This window comes from Carcharodon carcharias, chromosome 5 (genome assembly GCF_017639515.1).
Source record: "Carcharodon carcharias isolate sCarCar2 chromosome 5, sCarCar2.pri, whole genome shotgun sequence".
Taxonomy (NCBI): Eukaryota; Metazoa; Chordata; class Chondrichthyes; order Lamniformes; family Lamnidae; genus Carcharodon; species Carcharodon carcharias.
The window spans coordinates 39,006,476-39,026,070 of record NC_054471.1 but is presented as its reverse complement, the minus strand read 5'-3'; the positions used below and the strand labels follow the sequence as shown (position 1 = coordinate 39,026,070).

The window sequence follows — 19,595 nt, the reverse complement described above, 5'->3', positions numbered from 1 at the left end:
TATTTCGACACAGGCTATTTGGCCCATAAGGTCCACAAGGACTCTCTGTAGAGCTATCCAGTCAGTCCCAATCCCCTGCTCGATCTCCATAACCCTACAAATTTATGTCCTTTGAGTGCCCATCAAATTTCCCTTTGAAATCGTTGATCCAAATTAAGTCCACCATTTTTGCCTGTATTTTACATGCTTAGCAGACAGCCAATATGTTGTAGCTGAGGAAACAAAGAATACACAGCAATCTAAAAGCGCTCACTCTCAGCTTTCTGTCTTACCATTTTATTGAAAAATACCCTTGTGGTTAAAGTTCACATGCATACACAGTGAGAGTATTGAGATTAAAAACCCAACGATGGTGTCTATTACTCATTTTTTGTCTTGCTCATCAAAAACACAACGAGCTACATTTGGAATCCAAATTAGTCGCATGTTGCTAATGTGTTGGGACATAGGAAATACTGGACATGGAGTTAAACCTCTACTCTAAATTTAAAAGCCAAAACAAAAAGTTAAATACTTTTCATGAGAATAAATATTTTGAGATCTCCTCTTGCTTAGTCAGAAGAACTTTACGCTTTTACTATCACTACTAAAAGAAAATGGCCCCACAACACATGGGCAGGAGTAAACTCAGAATGTCATTGGGTAAATCCTGAGGGAGGTTGCTTGCAACCCTAATTACAGGGCACAGAAGATGCTAATGACATACAGCAGAACATAAACATAAGTGTTTCTTGCTTTCATTTCTTTACTTCAACATCATAAAGATTAGTCTCCTCCTAACTTAAGGACTGATTGTTCATTGATATGGAGTCAGAAATGAGATTTTCAGCTTGAGGACCTTGGTCCAATCGACAGCAGAGATAAATAGATTTTCTGCCCAGGAGTGTATTTGTCCTTTTATAATTCATCATCCACATTCCAAGGGAACACAGCTAAGTCTCATGGTATCAGGTCAAACATGGGCAAGGAAATCTCCTGCTGATTCCACCTACAGCCCTCCCTCAGCTGATGAATCAGTACTTCTCCATATTGAACAGTACTTGGAAGAAGCACTGAGGGTAGCAAGGCCACAGAATGTACTCTTGTGCGAGATTTCACTGCCCATCACCAAGAGTGGCTTGGTAGCACCATTACTGACTAAACTGGCTGAGTCCAGAAGGACACATCTGTCAAACTAGACTTGTAGCAAGTGGTGAGTGAATCAACAAGAGGGAAAATCTATTTGACCTCACCCTCACCAATCTGCCTGTCAGATGCACCTGTCCATGAAAAGTAGGAGTGACCACTGCACAGCCTTTGTGGAGACAAAGTCCCATCTTCATACTAAGGATGCCGAACATCATGTTGTTTGACACAGCCACCTTGCTACTTGGGACAGATTCAAAACAAAATTGGGCATCCATGGGGCGCTGTGGGACATCAGCAAGAATTGTACTCAACCAGAATCTATAACTCATGGAAAGTTATTCACTAGATTTGGGGGAAGGTTCCATTAGATTGGAGAATAGCTAATGTAATTCCTTTACTCAAAAAAGGATGGAGATAGAAAGCAGGAAACTATAGACCAATTAGTGTAACATCTGTCATAGGAAAGAAGTTAGAAGCTATTATTAAAGACGTTATACATGGCACTTAGATAAATTCAAGGAAATTAGGCAAAGTCAACATGGCTTTGCAAAAGGGAAATCATGTTTAATTGGAGTTTTTGGAAGAAGTAACAGATGCCACGGATAAAGGGGAACCAGTGAATGTGCTGTACTTAGATTTTCAGAAAGCATTTGATAAAGTGCCCCATCAAAGGTTATTGCGGAAAATAAAAGCTCATGGTTTAAAGGGTAAAATGCTGGCATGGATAGAAGGTTGGCTGGCTAACAGGAAACAGAGTAGGCATAAATGGCTCATTTTCTGATTGACAGAATATAATGAGTGGTGTGCCACAGGGTTCAGTGCTGGGGCCTCAACTCTTCACAGTGTATATAAATGGTTTGGATGAAGGGATGGTGGGATGGTTGCTAAGTTTGCTGATGACACAAAGGTAGGAAGGAAAGTAAGCTGTGAAGAGGATGTAAGGAGGCTACAAAAGGATACAGATAGGTTAGGTGAGTAGGAAAAGATCTGGCAAATGGAGCATAATGTAGGAAAATATGAGGTTGTCCATTTTGGCAGGACGAATAAAAAAGAGACATATTGTCTAAATGGCGAGAGATTGCAGAGCTCTGAGATGCAGTGGGATCTGGGTGTCCTAGTACATGAATCTTAAAAGGTTAGTATGCAGGTACAGCAAATAATTAGCAAAGCTAATAGAATGTTATTGCTTATTGCAAGAGGAATTGAATACAAGAGTAGGGAGGTTATGCTTCAGTTATACAGGGCATTGGTGAGACCGCATCTGGAGTACTGTGTACAGTGTTGATCTCCTTACTTAAGGAAAGATGTAAATGCATTAGCAGTTCAGAAAAGGATTACTAGATTAATACCTGGAATGGGCAAGTAATCTTATGAAGAAAGGCTGAACAAGCTAGGCTTGTATCTGCTGGAATTTAGAAGTGTAAGAGGTGACTTGATTGAAAAATACAAAATCCTGAGGGGTCTTGACAGGGTGACTGTGGAAAGGATATTTCCTCTTGTGGGAGAATCTAGAACTCAGGCTCACTGTTTCAAATAAGGGATCACTCATTTAGGCCAGAGATGAGGAAAGATTTTTACTCTCAAAGGGTTTGGAATTCTCTTCCTCAAAAGGTGGTTGAGGCAGAGTACTTGAATATCGTTAGAGCAGAGGTAGATAGATTCTTGATAAGCAAGGGGATGAAAGGTTATTGGGAATAGGCAGGAATATGAGGTTAAAATCAGATCAGTCATGATCTTGTTGAATGGCGAAGCAGGCTTGAGGGGCCGAATGGCCTAATCCTGCTCCTAATTCGTATGTTTGGATCTTCATATTGCCCGGCATATCCCTCACTCTACCATTTTTTTTCTTCATTCATGGGATGTGGGCTTCACTGGCCAAGGAAGATGGTTGTGATTGTTGGAGGTCAGTCATCTCAGCTCCAGGGCATCACCACAGGAGTTCCTCAGGGTAGTGTCCTCAGCCCAACCATCTTCCACTGCTTCATCAATGACCTTCCTTCCATCATAAGGTCAGAAGTGGGGATGTTCACTGATGATTGCACAATGTTCAGCACCATTCGCGACTCCTCAGATACTGAAGCAGTCCATGTCCAAGTGTACAATATCCAGGCTTGGGCTGACAAGTTGCAAGTAACATTTGCGCCACACAAGTGTCAGGCAAAAGCCATCTCCAACAAGAGAGAATCCAACCATCGCCCCTTGATGTTCAATGGCATTACAATCACTAAATCCCCCACTATCAACATCCTGGGGGTTACCATTGACCAGAAGCTGTACTGGACTAGCCAGATAAATACTGTGGCTGCAAGAGAAGGTCAGAGGCTAGGAGTTATGCAATGAGTAACCCACCAACTGACTCCCCAAAGCTTGTCCACCATCTACAAGGCACAAGTCAGGAGTGTGATGGGGTACTCCCCACTTGCCTGGATGAGTACAGCTCCCACAATACAAGAAGCCTGATACCATCCAGGACAAAGCAGCCCTCTTGATTGACATCACATCCACAAACATTCACTCCCTCCACCACCAACACACAGTAGCAGCAGTGTGTACCATCTACAAGATGCACTGTAGGAACTCACCAAGGCTCCTTCGACAGCACCTTCCAAACTCACGACTACTTCCATCTAGAAGGACAAGGGCAACAGATAGATGGGAATGCCACCACCTGGAAGTTCCTCTCCAAGTCACTCACCATCCTGACTTGGAAATATATCACCGTTCCTTCACTGTTGCTGCGTCAACATCCTGGAACTCCCTTCCTAGCAGCATTGTGAGTGTACCTACACCACTTGGACTGCAGTGGTTCAAGAAGGAAGCTCACCTTCTCAAGGGCAACTAGGGATGCGCAATAAATACTGGCCCAGCCAACGAAGTGCACACCCCGTGAACGAATAAAAAGAAAATTACCATCAAGCCAGGGGATCAATCCTAGTTCAATGAATGGCGCAGGAGGGTATGTCAAGAGCAGCAGCAGGCATACCTAAAAATGAGGTGTCAGCCTGCTGAAGCTACAACACAGGACTATTTGCAGGATAAATGTGGAAGCAGCATGCGATTGACAGAGCTAACCGATCCCATGACCATCGGAACAGATCAAAGCACTGCAGCATTGCTACCAGTCGTACTACCAAACCAGCTGAGATTTTCCAGCACTTTTAAGTTTTTATTTCAGATCTCCAGCTTCAGCAGTATTTTGCTTTAAGTCATAAATGGTGGTGGTCAACTAAACAACTAACTGGAGGAGGCGCCATAAATCCTCAATGATGGGGGAAGCACAGCACATCAGTGTAAAAGACAAGGCTGAAGCATTTGCAAACATCTTCAACCAGAAATGCCGTGTGGTTGATCCATCTCGATCTCTTCCTGTGGTCCCCTATATCACAAATGCTAGCCTTCAGCCAATTTGATTCACGTCACATGATATCGAGAAACAACAGAGGGCACTGGACAGGGCAAAAACTATGGGGCTGTAGTACTGAAGCTCGGTGCTTCCCGAACTAGCCCTGCCTGTTCCATAGTCCCTTTACAATTACAACACTAACATCTAGTTGAAATGTGAAAGATTTCCCAAGTATACCCTAGCCACAAAAAGCAGGACAAATCCAATCTTGTGTTATGAACTCCATAGACAGAGATACTTTCAAAGAGGGATTCAGACTTCCAGTTATTAACTGAAAGAATCACCTGGCAAGATTCTACATTTTAAAACATTCACTGTATTAAATGACTAAAAATATTGTTGATTAAACTCTTCTTTTGTAGAAACGTATGCTTTAACTGCTGAAAGTGACATCCTTTGTATACTTATCACCCATCACACCCTCCATGGTATTACAGTCCTTTTAGAAAACAGTCCACAGAAACTCCCAGCTTTCATTAGGTTTCCATATTCCTGTTTCGCCGAGTAGTAACTTCGAGGGACCATCTCCAGGCACTTATCAATTTGTAGAGTTCCTTTAATCAAAGCCAGCAGTAAAGCCTGTTCTGATGATTCTTCCCCTGGTCATGCCAGGACGAATCTCCCAGAATCCTTACATGGCTGTCGGATGCAACTCTTTGATGAGAGATTGTCTTTCTCCCGCATCCGGCTGTAGTAGCTCGCAAAGTCAAACAGCCTTTTCACTCTGCTGTCTGTCTGTGATATTCACTGATTTGTAGGGAAGCCTGTAGGCTGATCTCAAAAATGGCTTTTCTTCCTCTGCCTTTTCCCTATGGCAATGTGAAACACATTAACGTTGCATTCATGGAGAACAGCTAATTAGCTATCCTTGGTCCCAACTCCCATTCATCTTAGAAGCAACTATTTACAACAGAATACTGTTATGATAAGGCAGGTGGTAACTGCCAGGCTGACCAAATCCCAAAGAGAGACCTGGCCAAGCTAACACAACAAGTGGAATCCAAAACAAAAACAGAATTACCTGGAAAAACTCAGCAGGTCTGGCAGCATCGGCGGAGAAGAAAAGAGTTGACGTTTCGAGTCCTCATGACCCTTCGACAGAACTTGAGTTTGAGTCCAAGAAAGAGTTGAAATATAAGCTGGTTTAAGGTGTGTGTGTGGGGGTCGGAGAGATAGAGAGAGAGAGAGGTGGGGGTGTGGTTGTAGGGACAAACAAGCAGTGATAGAAGCAGATCATCAAAAGATGTCAATGACAATAGTACAATAGAACACATAGGTGTTAAAGTTAAAGTTGGTGATATTATCTAAACGAATGTGCTAATTAAGAATGGATGGTAGGGCACTCAAGGTATAGCTCTAGTGGGGTTTTTTTTTATACAGTGGAAATAGGTGGGAAAAGGAAAATCTTTATAATTTATTGGAAAAAAAAAGGAAGGGGGAAACAGAAAGGGGGTGGGGATGGGGGAGGGAGCTCACGACCTAAAGTTGTTGAATTCAATATTCAGTCCGGAAGGCTGTAAAATCCCTAGTCGGAAGATGAAGTGTTGTTCCTCCAGTTTACGTTGGGCTTCACTGGAACAATGCAGCAAGCCAAGGACAGACAAGTGGGCAAGAGAGCAGGGTGGAGTGTTAAAATGGCAAGCGACAGGGAGGTTTGGGTCATTCTTGCGGACAGACCGCAGGTGTTCTGCAAAGCGGTCGCCCAGTTTACGTTTAGTCTCTCCAATGTAGAGGAGACCACATTGGGAGCAACGAATGCAGTAGACTAAGTTGGGGGAAATGCAAGTGAAATGCTGCTTCACTTGAAAGGAGTGTTTGGGTCCTTGGACGGTGAGGAGAGAGGAATTGAAGGGGCAGGTGTTGCATCTTTTGCGTGGGCATGCGGTGGTGCCATAGGAGGGGGTTGAGGAGTAGGGGGTGATGGAGGAGTGGACCAGGGTGTCCCGGCGGGAGCGATCCCTACGGAATGCCGATAAGGGGGGTGAAGGGAAGATGTGTTTGGTGGTGGCATCATGCTGGAGTTGGCGGAAATGGCAGAGGATGATCCTTTGAATGCGGAGGCTGGTGGGGTGATAAGTGAGGACAAGGGGGACCCTATCATGTTTCTGGGAGGGAGGAGAAGGCGTGAGGGCGGATGCGCGGGAGATGGGCCGGACACGGTTGAGGGCCCTGTCAACGACCGTGGGTGGAAAACCTCGGTTAAGGAAGGAGGAGGACATGTCAGAGGAACTGTTTTTGAATGTAGCATCATCGGAACAGATGCGACGGAGGCGAAGGAACTGAGAGAATGGGATGGAGTCCTTACAGGAAGCGGGGTGTGAGGAGCTGTAGTCGAGATAGCTGTGGGAGTCGGTGGGTTTGTAATGGATATTGGTGGACAGTCTATCACCAGAGATTGAGACAGAGAGGTCAAGGAAGGGAAGGGAAGTGTCAGAGATGGACCACGTGAAAATGATGGAGGGGTGGAGATTGGAAGCAAAATTAATAAATTTTTCCAAGTCCCGACGAATGTTCCTCCTGTGTGATGTGGGAAGTCAGGGACACTCCCAGCGTCCAGGCGACAATGTGTTTTTTTTTATTCATTTACGGTTTGTGGGATTTGTTGGCTGGGCCAGTATTTATTACCCTGGAGGTGGTGGTGGTGAGCTGCCTTCTTGAACCGCTGCAGTCCATGTGGTGTAGGTACACCCACAGTGTTGTTAGGAAGGGAGTTCCATGATTTTGACCCAGCAACAGTGAAGGAACTGCGATATATTTCCAAGTCAGGATGGTGAGTGACTTGGAGAGGAACTTCCAGGTGGCGGTGTTCCCTTCTATCTGCTGCCCTTGTCCTTCTCGATGGTAGTGGTTGTGGGTATGGAAGGTGCTGTTGAAGGAGCCTTGGTGAATTCCTGCATTGCATCTTGCAAGTGGTACACACTGTTGCTACTATGGTGGAGGGAATGAATGTTTGTGGATGTGGTGCCAAACAAGTGAGCTGCTTTGTACTGGGCAGTGTCAAGCTTCTTGAGTGTTGTGGGAGCTGCACTCATCCAGGCAAGTGGGGAGTATTCCATCACACCCCTGACTTATACCTTGGAGATGGTGGGCAGGCTTTGGGAAGTCAGGAGGTGAGTGCAGGAGGTATTTCCAGCTGTAACTACTCGAAATCCATGTTTCGGAGCTGGAACTGCACCTGGAGTCACTGCAGAGCATCCATAAGGGTGAGACCTTTATGGATAACGTGCACAGTGAGGTTAGTAACACCGCAGGTAAAGAGTACACAGGCAGAAAGGGAATGGGTGACCACCAGACAGAGTGAAAGCACTAGACAGGTAGTGCAAGAGCCCCTGGGTCCATTTCCCTCTCTTACAGATTTTCTGTTTTGGATACTGCTGGGGGAGATGGCTTTCTTTGAGAAGCCAAGTCCGTGGCACCACGAGTGGCTCAGCTGTGCAGAGGGGAGTAAAAAAAAAAGTGTGGGAGAGCAATAGTGATAGGGGATTCTATCATAAGGGGTACAGATAGATGTTGCTGCAGCCGCAGACGTGACACAAGGATGGTATGTTGCCTCCGTGGTGCCAGGGTCATGGATGTCACTGAGCGGCTGCAGGACATTCTGCAGGGGGAGGGTGAACAACCAGAGGTTGTGGTCCATTTTGGTACCAAAGACATAGGTAATAAAAAGGATGAGGTCCTGAAAGCAGAATATAGGGAGCTAGGAAATAAATTAAAAAGCAGGGCTTCAAAAAGGTAGTAACCTCAGGATTAGTACCAGTGTAACATACTAGCGAGATTAGGAATAGGAGAATAGACTAGATGAATGCATGGCTGGAGGGATGGTGTGGGAGGGAGGGATTTAGATTCCTGAGGGATTGGGACTGATTCTGAGGAAGATGGAACACGTACAAGCTGGAGGGGTTGCACTTCAGCAGAACTGGGACCAACATCCTCGCTAGTACTATGGGGGAGGGTTTAAACTAGGTTAGCAGGGAGATGGGAACCTAAGCGGGGAGACACAAGAGTGGGAAACAATGATAGGGATGAAAGGTAGAAAAGTAGAAAGCAAAAGTGGAAGGCAGAGGAAACAAGGGCTAGCAGCAAATAGGGCTATAGCACAAAAAAAGTAAAAATGTTAAAAAGACAAGTCTAAAGGCACTGTACCTAAATGCACGGAGCATTTGCAATAAGGTAGACGAATTAACAATGCAAATAGATGTAAACGGGTACAATATGATTGCAATTACGGAGACATGGCTGCAGGGTGACCAAGGCTGGGAACTGAATATCCAAAGGTACTTGATATTTAGGACAGACAGGCAAAAAAGGAAAAAGAGGTGGTGTGGCATTGTTAATTAGGATGAAATCAGTGCGATAATGAGAGAGGATATAGACTCAAAAAATCTAGATGCAGTGTCAGTCTGGGTGGAGCTGAGAAGCAACAACGGATGGAAAAAATTAGTGGGAGTTGTCTACAGGCCTCCAAACAGTAGTGATAAGGTAGGAGACGGCATTAAACAGGAAATTAGAGATGCATGTGACAAGGGTGCTACAATAATCATGGGTGACTTTAATTACATATAGACTGGGCAAACCAAATTAGCAATAACACTGTGGCGGATGAATTCCTGCAATGTGTATGAGATGCATTTTTTAGAGCAGCATGTTAAGCAACCGACTATGGAACAGGCTATCCTAGATTTGGTATTGTGCCAGGAGAAGGGTTTAATTAATAATCATGTTATGCAGGGTCCTTTAGGGAACAGTGACCAGAATATGATGGAATTCTTCATTAGGATGGAAAGTGAAGTAGTCTGATCTGAAACTAGGGTCCTAAATCTTAACAAAAGAAAATACAAAGGTATGAGGTGTGAGTTGGCTAAAATAGATTGGGGAATTTCATTAAAAGGCATGATGGTGGATAGGCAATGGCTAATATTTAAGGAATGAATGTACGCATTGCAACAGTTATACATTCCTTTCTGGCTCAAAATCACTTCAGGAAAAGTGGCCCAACCATGGCTAACAAAATAAATTAAGGATAGTATTAGGTCCAAAGAGGAGTCATATAAAGTTGCTAGAAAAATTAGCAAGTCTGAAGATTGGAATGGGTTTAAATTCAGCAAAGGAGGACTAAGGGATTGATTAAGAGGGGAAAAATAGATCATGAGGGTAAACTTTGCAAAGGCTTCTATATATTGCTGTTTTACATTCTGTAATGGGAGAATTTATAATAGGGAACAAGGCAATGGCAGAGCAATTAAACTACTTAAGTTCTGACTTCACGGAGAAGACACAAATAACTTCCCAGAAATGTTTGGGATCCAAGGGTCTAGTGGAAGGAGGATTTGAAGGCAATTAGTATTACTAAAACAATAGTGCGGGAGAAATTAATGGGACTGAAAACTGATAAATCCCCAGGGCCCGATAATCTACATCCCAGGGTACTAAAGCTGGAGGCCATGGAAATAGTGGATGCGTTGGTCATCTTCCAAAATTCTGTAGATTCTGGAACTGTCCCAGAAGATTGGAGGGTGGCAAACGTAACCCCATTATTTAAAAAAGGAGGAAGGGAGAAAACAGAGAATTACAGACTGGTTAGCCTAACATCAGCAGTAGGGAGAATGCTAGAGTCTATAATAAAGGATGTGATAACAGGACACTTAGAAAATATCAATGGGATTAGACAAACATGGATTTATGAAAGGGAAATCATGTTTGACAAATGCCCTTGAGTTTTTTTTTTGAGTGCAACTAGCAGAATAGATAAGGGAGAACCAGTGAATGTGGCGTATTTGGAGTTTCAGAGGTACATAAGAGGTTAGTGTGTCATGGGATTGGGGGTAATTTTGGCATGGCTTGAAAATTGGTTAGCAGACAGGAAACTGAGTAGGAATAAATGGGTTTTTTTCCACAGTGACAGGCAGTGACCAGAGGGATAACACAAGGATCAGTGTTTGGGCCTCAGGTATTCACAATATGTATCAATGGTTTGGATGAGGGAACCAAATGTAATATTTCCAAGTTTGCTGACAACACAAAACTTGGTGGGAATGTGAGCGATGAGGAGGATATTAACAGGCTTCAAGGCAATTTAGAAAAGTTGAGTGAGTGGGCAAATACATGACAGATGCAGTATAACATGGATAAATGTGAAGTTATCCACTTTGGTAGGAAAATATAATGGAAGAATATTATTTAAATGGTGATAGATTGGGAAATGGTGATGTACAAAGGGACCTAGGTGCCCTTGTACACCAACCAGTGAAAGCAAGCATGCATGTGCAGCAAGCATATAAGAAGGCAAATGGTATGTTGGTCTTCACTGCGAGAGGACTTGAGTGCAGGAGCAAGTACAGAGCCGTGGTGAGACCACACCCGGAGTATTGAGTGCAGTTTTGGTCTCCTTACCTAAGGGAGGATATATTTGCCATAGAGGGAGTGCAGCAAGGTTCACCAGACTGATTCCTGGGAATGGCAGGATTGTTGTATGAGGAGAGTTTGGGTCGACTAGACCTGTATTCACCGGAGTGTAGAAAAATGAAAGGAGATCTCATTGAAACGTATACAATTCTGACGGGTGTACAGACTGGACGCAGGGACAATATTTCCTCTGGCTAGAAGGTCTAAAACATGGGGTCACAACCTCAGGATACGGGGCAGGCTATTTAGGACTGAGATGAGGAGGAACTTCTTCACTCAGGGTGGTGAACCTGTGGAATTCTCTACCACAGAAGGCTGTGAAGGCTAAGTCACTGAATATATTTAAGAAGGAATTAGATATATTTCTGGACTCTAATGGCATGAAGCGATATGGGGAGAGTGCGGGAGTAGAAGCAGAGGATCAGCCATAATCATATTGAATGGTGGAGCAGGCTATAAGGGCTGAATGCTCCTATTTTCTATGTTTCTATTATCTCCAACCATAAATGCCTTGCAGCCTCTTCTCAGGCAAAGCAATCTAAGGCTTCCTTTGATCTTTAACAATCAAACTACCCAAGCTTACTATCAGGCAGATTGCAGAACAGATCACGTAATCCCCCTTCATTCACTCTAAATTTAAAGCTACAGCCTCAAAATGTAATCTAATCAACCTCATGTTTGCAACACCTGCCAATTAACACTCCATCAGTCTACTCACAATTAGCAAAGTGATGGAAGGGGCTGCTGACACTACTATCAAGAGGCGCTTACACAGCAATAACATGCTCACTGACACTCAGTTTGGAATCCGCCAGGGCTACCCTGGCTCCTGACTTCTTTATAACCTTGGTCCAAACTTGGACAAAGGAGCTGAACTCAAGAGGTGAGGTGACTGTGAATGCCCTTGGCTGAGTGTGTAACACAGAGCCCAAGCAAACTGAAGTCAATAGAAATCACTAGCTGGAGTCATATGTAGCACAAAAGTTGATGGGTGTTGGAGGCTAATCATCTCAGCTCCAGAACATCGTTGCAGGAGTTCCTCACTGTAGTGTCCAAGGCCAAACCTTCTGCAGCTGCTTCATCAATGACTTTCCTTCCAACATAAGGTTAGGATGGGAATGTTCATTGTTGTACAGTGTTCAGAACCATTTATGACTCCTTAGACACTGATGCAGTCCATGTCCATAGGCAGCAAGATCTGGACAACATTCAAGCTTGGGCTGGTAAGTGGCAACTAACGTTTGTGCCATGCAAATGCCAGGCAATGACCATCGCTAACAACAGGGAATCCAACCATTTCCCCTTGACACTCAATGGCATTACCATTGCTGAATCCCCCACATCAACATCCTGCGGGTTACCATCAACCAGAAACTAAACTGAAGCAGCCATATAAATACTGTGGCTACAATTGCAGGTCAGACACTGGGGATTTTGGGCTGAGTAACTCATCTCCTGACTCCCCAAAGCCTGTCCACCATGCACAAGGTGTGATGAAATACTCTTTACTAGCCTGCATGTGTGTGGCTCCAACAAGACTCAAGAAGCTTGACACCATCAAGGATAAGGCAACCTGCTTGATCGACACCTCATCCACCACCTTAAACCAACACACAGTGGCGGCATTGTGTATCATTGACAAGATGCACTGCAGCAACTTGCCAAGCCTCCTTTGACAGCACCTTCCAAACCAGCGAACTCTACCACCTTGAAGATCAAGGGAAGTAGATGCATGGGAACACCACGACCTGGAAGTTCCCCTCCAAGCCACTCACCATCCTGACTCGAAAATATATCGCCATTCCTTCACTGTTGCTGAGTCAAAATCCTGGAACTCTCTCCCTAACAGCACTGTGGGTGTACCTACATCACATGGACTGCAGTGGTTCAAGAAGGCAGCTCACCACCACTTTCTCAAGGGCAATTAGGGATGGGCAACAAATTCTGGCTTAGCCAATGATGCCCACATCTCACGAATGAATGAATGAAACAAAACAATGATCAAGCTAACAGATCATTTGCAGAGTTTGTGGCTGGGCCGAAGTAATTGGCCTTGGTCTCCAGTCTTTAGAACAAAGAACAAAGAAAAGTACAGCACAGGAATAAGCCCTTCAGCCCTCCAAGCCTGCGCCTATCATATTGCCTGTCAACTAAAACATTTTGCACTTCAGGGGTCCGTATCCCTCTATGCCCATCCTATTCATGTATTTGTCAAGCTGCCTCTTAAACCCCACTATCGTACCTGCTTCCACCACCTCCTCTGGCAGCGAATTCCAGACACTCACTACCCTCTGCCCTGCACATCTCCTCTATAGTTTTCTCCTCTCACCTTAAATCTACGTCCCCTAGTAATTGACTCTTCCACCCTGGGAAAAAGCTTCTGACTATCTACTCTGTCCATGCCACTCATAATTTTGTAAACTTCTATCAAGTCGCCCCTCAATCTCCATCGCTCCAGTGAGAACAATCCGAGTTTCTCCAACCTCTCCTCATAGCTAATAACCTCCAGACCAGGCCAGCAACCTGGTAAACCTCCTCTGCACCCTCTCCAACGCCTCCATATCCTTCTGGTAATGTGACGACCAGAAGTGCACGCAATATTCCAAGTGTGGCCTATCCAAGGTTATATACAGCTGCAGCGTGACTTCCCAGCTTTTATATTCATTACCCCTGCCAATGAAGGGAAGCTTGCCATATGCCTTCCTGACTATTTTATCCACCTGTGTTGCCACTTTCAGTGACTTGTGGACCTGTACACCCAGATCCCTCTGCCCGTCAATGCACTTAAGGGTTCTGCCATTTGCTGTATAATTCCTGCCTGTAATTGACCTTCCAAAATGCATTACCTCGCATTTGTCCGGATTAAGCTCCATCTGCCATTTCTCCGCCCAAGTCTCCAACCGATTTGTATCCCCTTGTATCCTTTGACAATCCTCTTCACTATCTGCAACTCCTCCAACCTTAGTGTCGTCTGCAAACTTACTAATTAGCCCAGTTACATTTTCCTCCAAATCATTTATGTATACTACAGACAGCAAAGGTCCCAGCATTGATCCCTGCGAAACTCCACTAGTCATAGCTCTCCATTCAGAAAAGCACCCTTCCACTGCTACCCTCTGTCTTCTATGACCAAGCCAATTCTGTATCCATCTTGCCAGCTCACCTCTGATCCTGTGCGACTTTACCTTCTGTACCAGTCTGCCATGAGGGACCTTGTCAAAGGCCTTACTGAAATCCATGCATATAACATCCATTGCCCTTCCACTGTTGATCATCTTTGTCACTTCCTCGAAAAACTCAATCAAATTAGTGAGACATGACTTCCCCTTCACAAAACCATGCTGCCTCTCACTAATACGCCCATTTGCTTCCAAATGGTAGTAATTCCTGTCACAAAGAATCTTCTCCAATAATTTCCCTACCACTGACAGAAGGCTCATCGGCCTGTAATTTCCTGGAATATCCCTGCTACCCTTCTTAAACAATGGAACAACATTGGCCATTCTCCAGTCCTCTGGGACCTCACCCATAGCCAGTGAGGATACAAAGATTTCTGTCAAGGCCCCAGCAATCTCCTCCCTTGCCTCCCTCAGTACTCTGGAGTAGATCCCATCTGGCCCTGGGGACTTATCCACCTTAATATTTATATTTAGCGGAGGAGATTGTGGCCCATCCAGGACTGGGCTGTTGGAAAGTGAATCTGCCAGCATAGACAGGAGAGAGGTGAAGCTGCTGTCCATGTAAATGTAGAATACAACCTTGTCTGTGAATTATATTAACGAGGGGCAGTATGTGGATCAGGGATCAAATTCTCTATCCCAGGGGTTTGTGGATGCTCCTTCGTTGAATACATTTAAGGCTGGGATAGATAAGTTTTTGGTCTCTCGGGGAATCAAGAGGGCAGGCGGGAGAGTGGAGGTGAAGCCCAAGCTCAGCCATGATCATATTGAATGGCTGCGCATACTCGAGGGGCCGTATTTCTACACTTGTTCTTGTGTTCAGTTCCAAATTTAAATGGTTCATAAAGGACAAAGAACTGCATCATGAGTTCAAATGAAAGCAGGTTTAAGATCAATGGCAGTCAAGTGCTGGAAAAGCTCTAGAATTAGGATTAATTGTCTCAGTAAAATATCACTGAACAGCTTATTTTTCCAGTTTCTGTTACAAGCTATATTTATGAATGGCCTGCAGGAACTCAAGATGACACTGATGATCTGGGGTAGGAACCCTCAACCCTCTTCTTTCAAAGGCCTGGATGTCAAAATAAGTGTGGCCAGGGTATGGACAAGTTACTAGTGTAAGTTGTGCTCTATCTCCTTGTACCTTTTCAGCTGACTGTGAGATGGGGGAAAACTAAACAAATGTATTCAGAAACCTTCGTGCTCATTACCTTACAGCTCCCAGTTTTAGATTCGCTACAAATGGAAATGTCCTCTTGACACCTACCCAATCGAACCTCTTTATAAGTTTAAAGAACTCTATCAGGTCATCTCTCAGCTTTCTCTTTTCCAGACATGGTGAACCAATAAAATAATCTTGTGAACCAGACATCAGCATAAAAAAAGGACTATACATCCACAGAGGGCGTGGGAACAGGCCACCTCCTCTGCTTATGTAGTGGATCACCATAGTGTTGACTCATTACACACATCCCAGTCTGCCATAATACTGTGGCTCTGGAATTCTCCTTCCCCCGGGAAAGTCTGTGCATGTCTCTGTAGGAGTTGTCTCACATGAGAACAATGTAGATGGGAACCATATCCTGAAAGTAGATGTGAATTAAGCATTCCCACAGCGAGGGCTGGGATTACAAAGTCATGTTTATTTAAAGGTTAGAATTTCCTTTGTTAGAATTTAAAAGAAGTCCCAATATTCCTCAGAGATATAGATGCATTTCATTTTAATTGTCCCCAAGCGGATATAGCTTGAAGGATATAGATGTTAACCAGCACAGATATGATTTCAGCAGTAGTGTGTGACTCATCATTGCTCAAGAATCCATTTCCGTAGGGAATCCTGTGTTACCAGGTGCAGAGTTACCTCCTTTGCTGGGGAACGGGTTTTTTTGGAGAGTGGTGGGGGATGCTGGTGTGACGGGGGAAACGTTCCTCTGGTATTTGTGCCATCTGACAATGTTAAGTTTTTGGCAACATGACTGAAATCATTCAATCCTCAGTCCAGTAGAATGGCTGGCACTTCCTTGGCACTGATTGGCCATGCGTGCTTGGCAACACCCTACTTGGCTTAGCCGCATTTCTTAGGTTGATATATTCAATACAAGATAGACAAGGGCAATGTAGGGAGACAGTGGTGCAGCTATTCCTTACAGGTGAGGTGTACAACCAGTAACAAGCTGGCAAGTTGCTGGTTATCATTTTCAGGTAAGATGGTTGAGCTCCCAACAATCATGAGCTGTAAAACTTCTTAAGTAACGATGTCCTTTATAATTTGCTTCCTTTGATGAATTAGTTTGCTTGTGCATGATGTACAAGATGCTGGAATGAAAAAGGTCACACCCAGTTGTTCAGTTCTGCTTTAATTATAAACAGTCAACTCTAGTTCACATACCTTATAGGTAACCTTGATGAGGGCATAACATGGAGTGTTTGTATCCACATCAACTGGCACTAGGAGACGTGGCTCAGCAGCAAGAACATACAAGTGCCTCAGTGCCTGTAGGTGATATCTGGATGAAAAAGGAAAAACTGCAATGACTCAGCCCTCAAGGTCTCCAAGGCCTTGGCCAACAATTACATTCTCAAGTTTTTCTCTTGTGCATTATGCTCCCCCGCATTACTGCTGTCTGGCATGCAATGAAATTGTCCTTTCAATAAGCAATCAAGCCTTCAGTTCTTAACAACCAAGGTCAGATAGAGGTCAAAAAAAAATCACTAAGTGAGAATATCCTGTTCTTCTGAGAGTTTCTATCTTGACTGATGTAAGGTCATTGGAGGATATAAATCTTTGTACTTTTCCCACTAGCCCTCTTGGTCTGTCAGGCTATGCACCACTATAGCAGGTAAGGTATCCATGAATATTGCTGATATTAAGTCATTCCTTTGGAGGCCCAGGGTAAAATCTGTCAACGTCACTTGTGCTTTTTCTTTCTATTCTGTGTGCCACAAAAACACTTAGATAAACACTCCAAGATGGTGAGGCATGAAAAAGAAAGCAGATGTAAGTAATGGGCAAGGAAATTGGGGAGGTAACTAAAGTTGGTTAGTCAGTGTTCAGACCAGAGGTCCACAGTGTGCTCAGGGGAAAGGGGATACTCTTCCATATGTTTCCTTCAAGTCTGACTGAAACAGTGTAAAAAACCGAAAACAGAAAGGTCAGAGTGATAGGGAAAAGGGTGGAAGGGCTGAAATATAAAGTCACAAGTAGACCATGAACGCACTTGGCAAACAGGGAAAAAAAAAGTTTGGCTAAGTCACCAGCCAATCTATATTTGATCTCCACAACTTTGTGGAGTCTACACTATGAGGGGTAAGTACAGTACATGTAACTTGCTGCCTCACACGGAAGTGGTGTGGGAAGATGCAAATGAATAGAAGTTATATAGAATCATATCATTAAATCTTACAGCACATGAGATGGTTTATTTGGCCCTTTGAAAAAGCCGTCCAAGTTAGGTCCATACTGCAGCTTTTTACCCATAACCCTGAAAATTAGTCCTCTTCAAGTGTAGGAAAGTTCCAAAGGAATTTGCTTTCACAGTGCAGTAGAGATCTTCACAACTCTGTGAACATTTTCTCCACATTTTCTATCTACTTCTCTGTCAATTATTTTAAATCTATGTGCTCCAGTTACTGTCTCACTTGCCAGAGGAAATAGTTTTTTTGTACTTGGTCTGTCGAAACCCTGCACAATTTTGAATATCTCTATTAGCCCTCCCTTTCCCTGCTATGTTTACATAGGAAAGTACCAAGGGGAGAATGGAGTTAGATAAGATGACTTTTTCATTGGGACAAATGTATGCTGAAACAATGAGTTAGCATAGACAAACCTGTTTGCAATGTCTTGGAAAGGGCAGAGAAATGGGTTGTATGAAGTTGGAACGAAATTAGAGAAAATGCAGGGAAGATCAGAGACACTCTAGGAATTAAAGGTTTGTTATTTGGTAGGAGCACCATGGCCCAGAGAAATATAGGAAGAAGAGTCAATTAATTTGTGTTTGACCTCAGCCAGGTAGAGTTCTTTCTGCCAGAGAACAGTAGCACCACCTCAGTCAGGAAGATTGGAGTTGAGGGAACAGAGAACTACGAGCCCAAGGGGATGACAGATTGAAGTCAGGGGAGTGGAGAAACTCAGATGGCCATAGTTCTCGATGAAAGTGCAAGAGGCCTGGGGAGGTGGGAGATTCTGGAGACAAGAATAAAAGGGTCAGAGTTAAGTGAGACTCCGGGCAAAAAAGGCACGGCTAAAGGAACTCGACATCACATCAGGTTTGGAATTAGTCAAGGTGTGGTCTTAGAGGGATGAAGCTGATGCCCCTGCTGAAGACAGATTGTTCACAATCAAAAGGGATGGGGTAGAACAATGATGAAAACCCACCATGTCTAGACAGCAATGGGATTAGCCCTTCCAAGAGTTAGGAAACTTCTTGATAAAATCTATGGGGCTCATTGTAAAAAAAATCAGGACTACAAAGTGATACTGGTAAGCTCCAATATACATAAGTAGACACCTACCTATTGTCAGTGCTGTGAGCTGGGAAGCGAGGATAAAGTGCACAAAGAAGAGCTGCGATTGCAGAATTAGATGTGCACAATGAGTATCTGTAATAGAGATTTAAAGGGACAATTGAAAACACAAATGAAAACAGTTGTAAGACGACTCATCCCTTTACAAACTGACTGTTAAAAGCAGGCGAGCAGAACCCACAAATTATACCAATATCAATCACACAGTAAAGCATGTGGGCAGGGTTTTACATCATAGTTGTGGCTGCACAGAGCTTTCACCCGATCATCTCCATTCCAGTGTATTTTGCCAAGTCCATTGGAAAGGTGAGCCACCGAGTGAGGTATGGAGGGGTGTGGTAAGAGGAGGTGGCTGCGGTAAGTGAAGTGGGGTGGGTAGGTAATGTGCACAAGATGGGTGCGGTGAGTGAGAAGCAGCAAAGAGAACCAGGGCCAGCTGGCTAGGGGGTGAATGACTGGACTGTTGAGGAGGGCAGCTGATTAAGTGCGGTGGGCTGGAGCAGAAATTAAGTGGTACAGGTGGTACAGGATGTGGGAGATGCATGTGATGGGCAAGTTGGGTGTCATGGATGAGTGAGATTGGGTGATTAGGTGGAGGCAAGCTAGTGGGTGAGCCAAACGAGGTGAGTGTGTTCTGGGAGAGTGCTTGGGTGCTGAGTGATATGGGCAGGGCAATTAGGTGGGTGAGATAGAGACAGGAGGAGGGTAGGCTGTGTGGATGGCTGAGTAGGGCAACTGGATGAGGTAAATTAGCATGGCGGTGGAGCAAGTGTGGTAGATTAGAGTGGGCAGTGAAAAGTAAAGGAAATAAAATGCATATCTAAGGCACTGCATGCCTCATGTGTACACAGTAATGAATCCTTCATATTTAACAACAGTACTGATCTACACTATTTAAATTACAATTTTGCTGTGTGGAAAAAGTAGAATAATAAATACACTGTACCTATCAAACATAA

General features: G+C 44.2%; 1 protein-coding gene across 4 annotated transcripts in view; it reads right to left on the bottom strand.

Annotated features, from left to right (window-relative positions):
* anapc1 (anaphase promoting complex subunit 1) overlaps positions 1 to 19,595 on the bottom strand; it is a 216,889-nt gene that overhangs the window by 38,381 nt on the left and 158,913 nt on the right. For all 4 annotated transcript variants that reach the window (XM_041188482.1, XM_041188480.1, XM_041188483.1 and 1 more), the window contains 2 exons: positions 18,625 to 18,711; positions 16,502 to 16,619 (listed from right to left, as the gene is read on the bottom strand). In XM_041188482.1, coding sequence (XP_041044416.1) covers positions 16,502 to 16,619; positions 18,625 to 18,711 — 205 coding nt within the window. The remainder of the gene's footprint in view (positions 1 to 16,501; positions 16,620 to 18,624; positions 18,712 to 19,595) is intronic.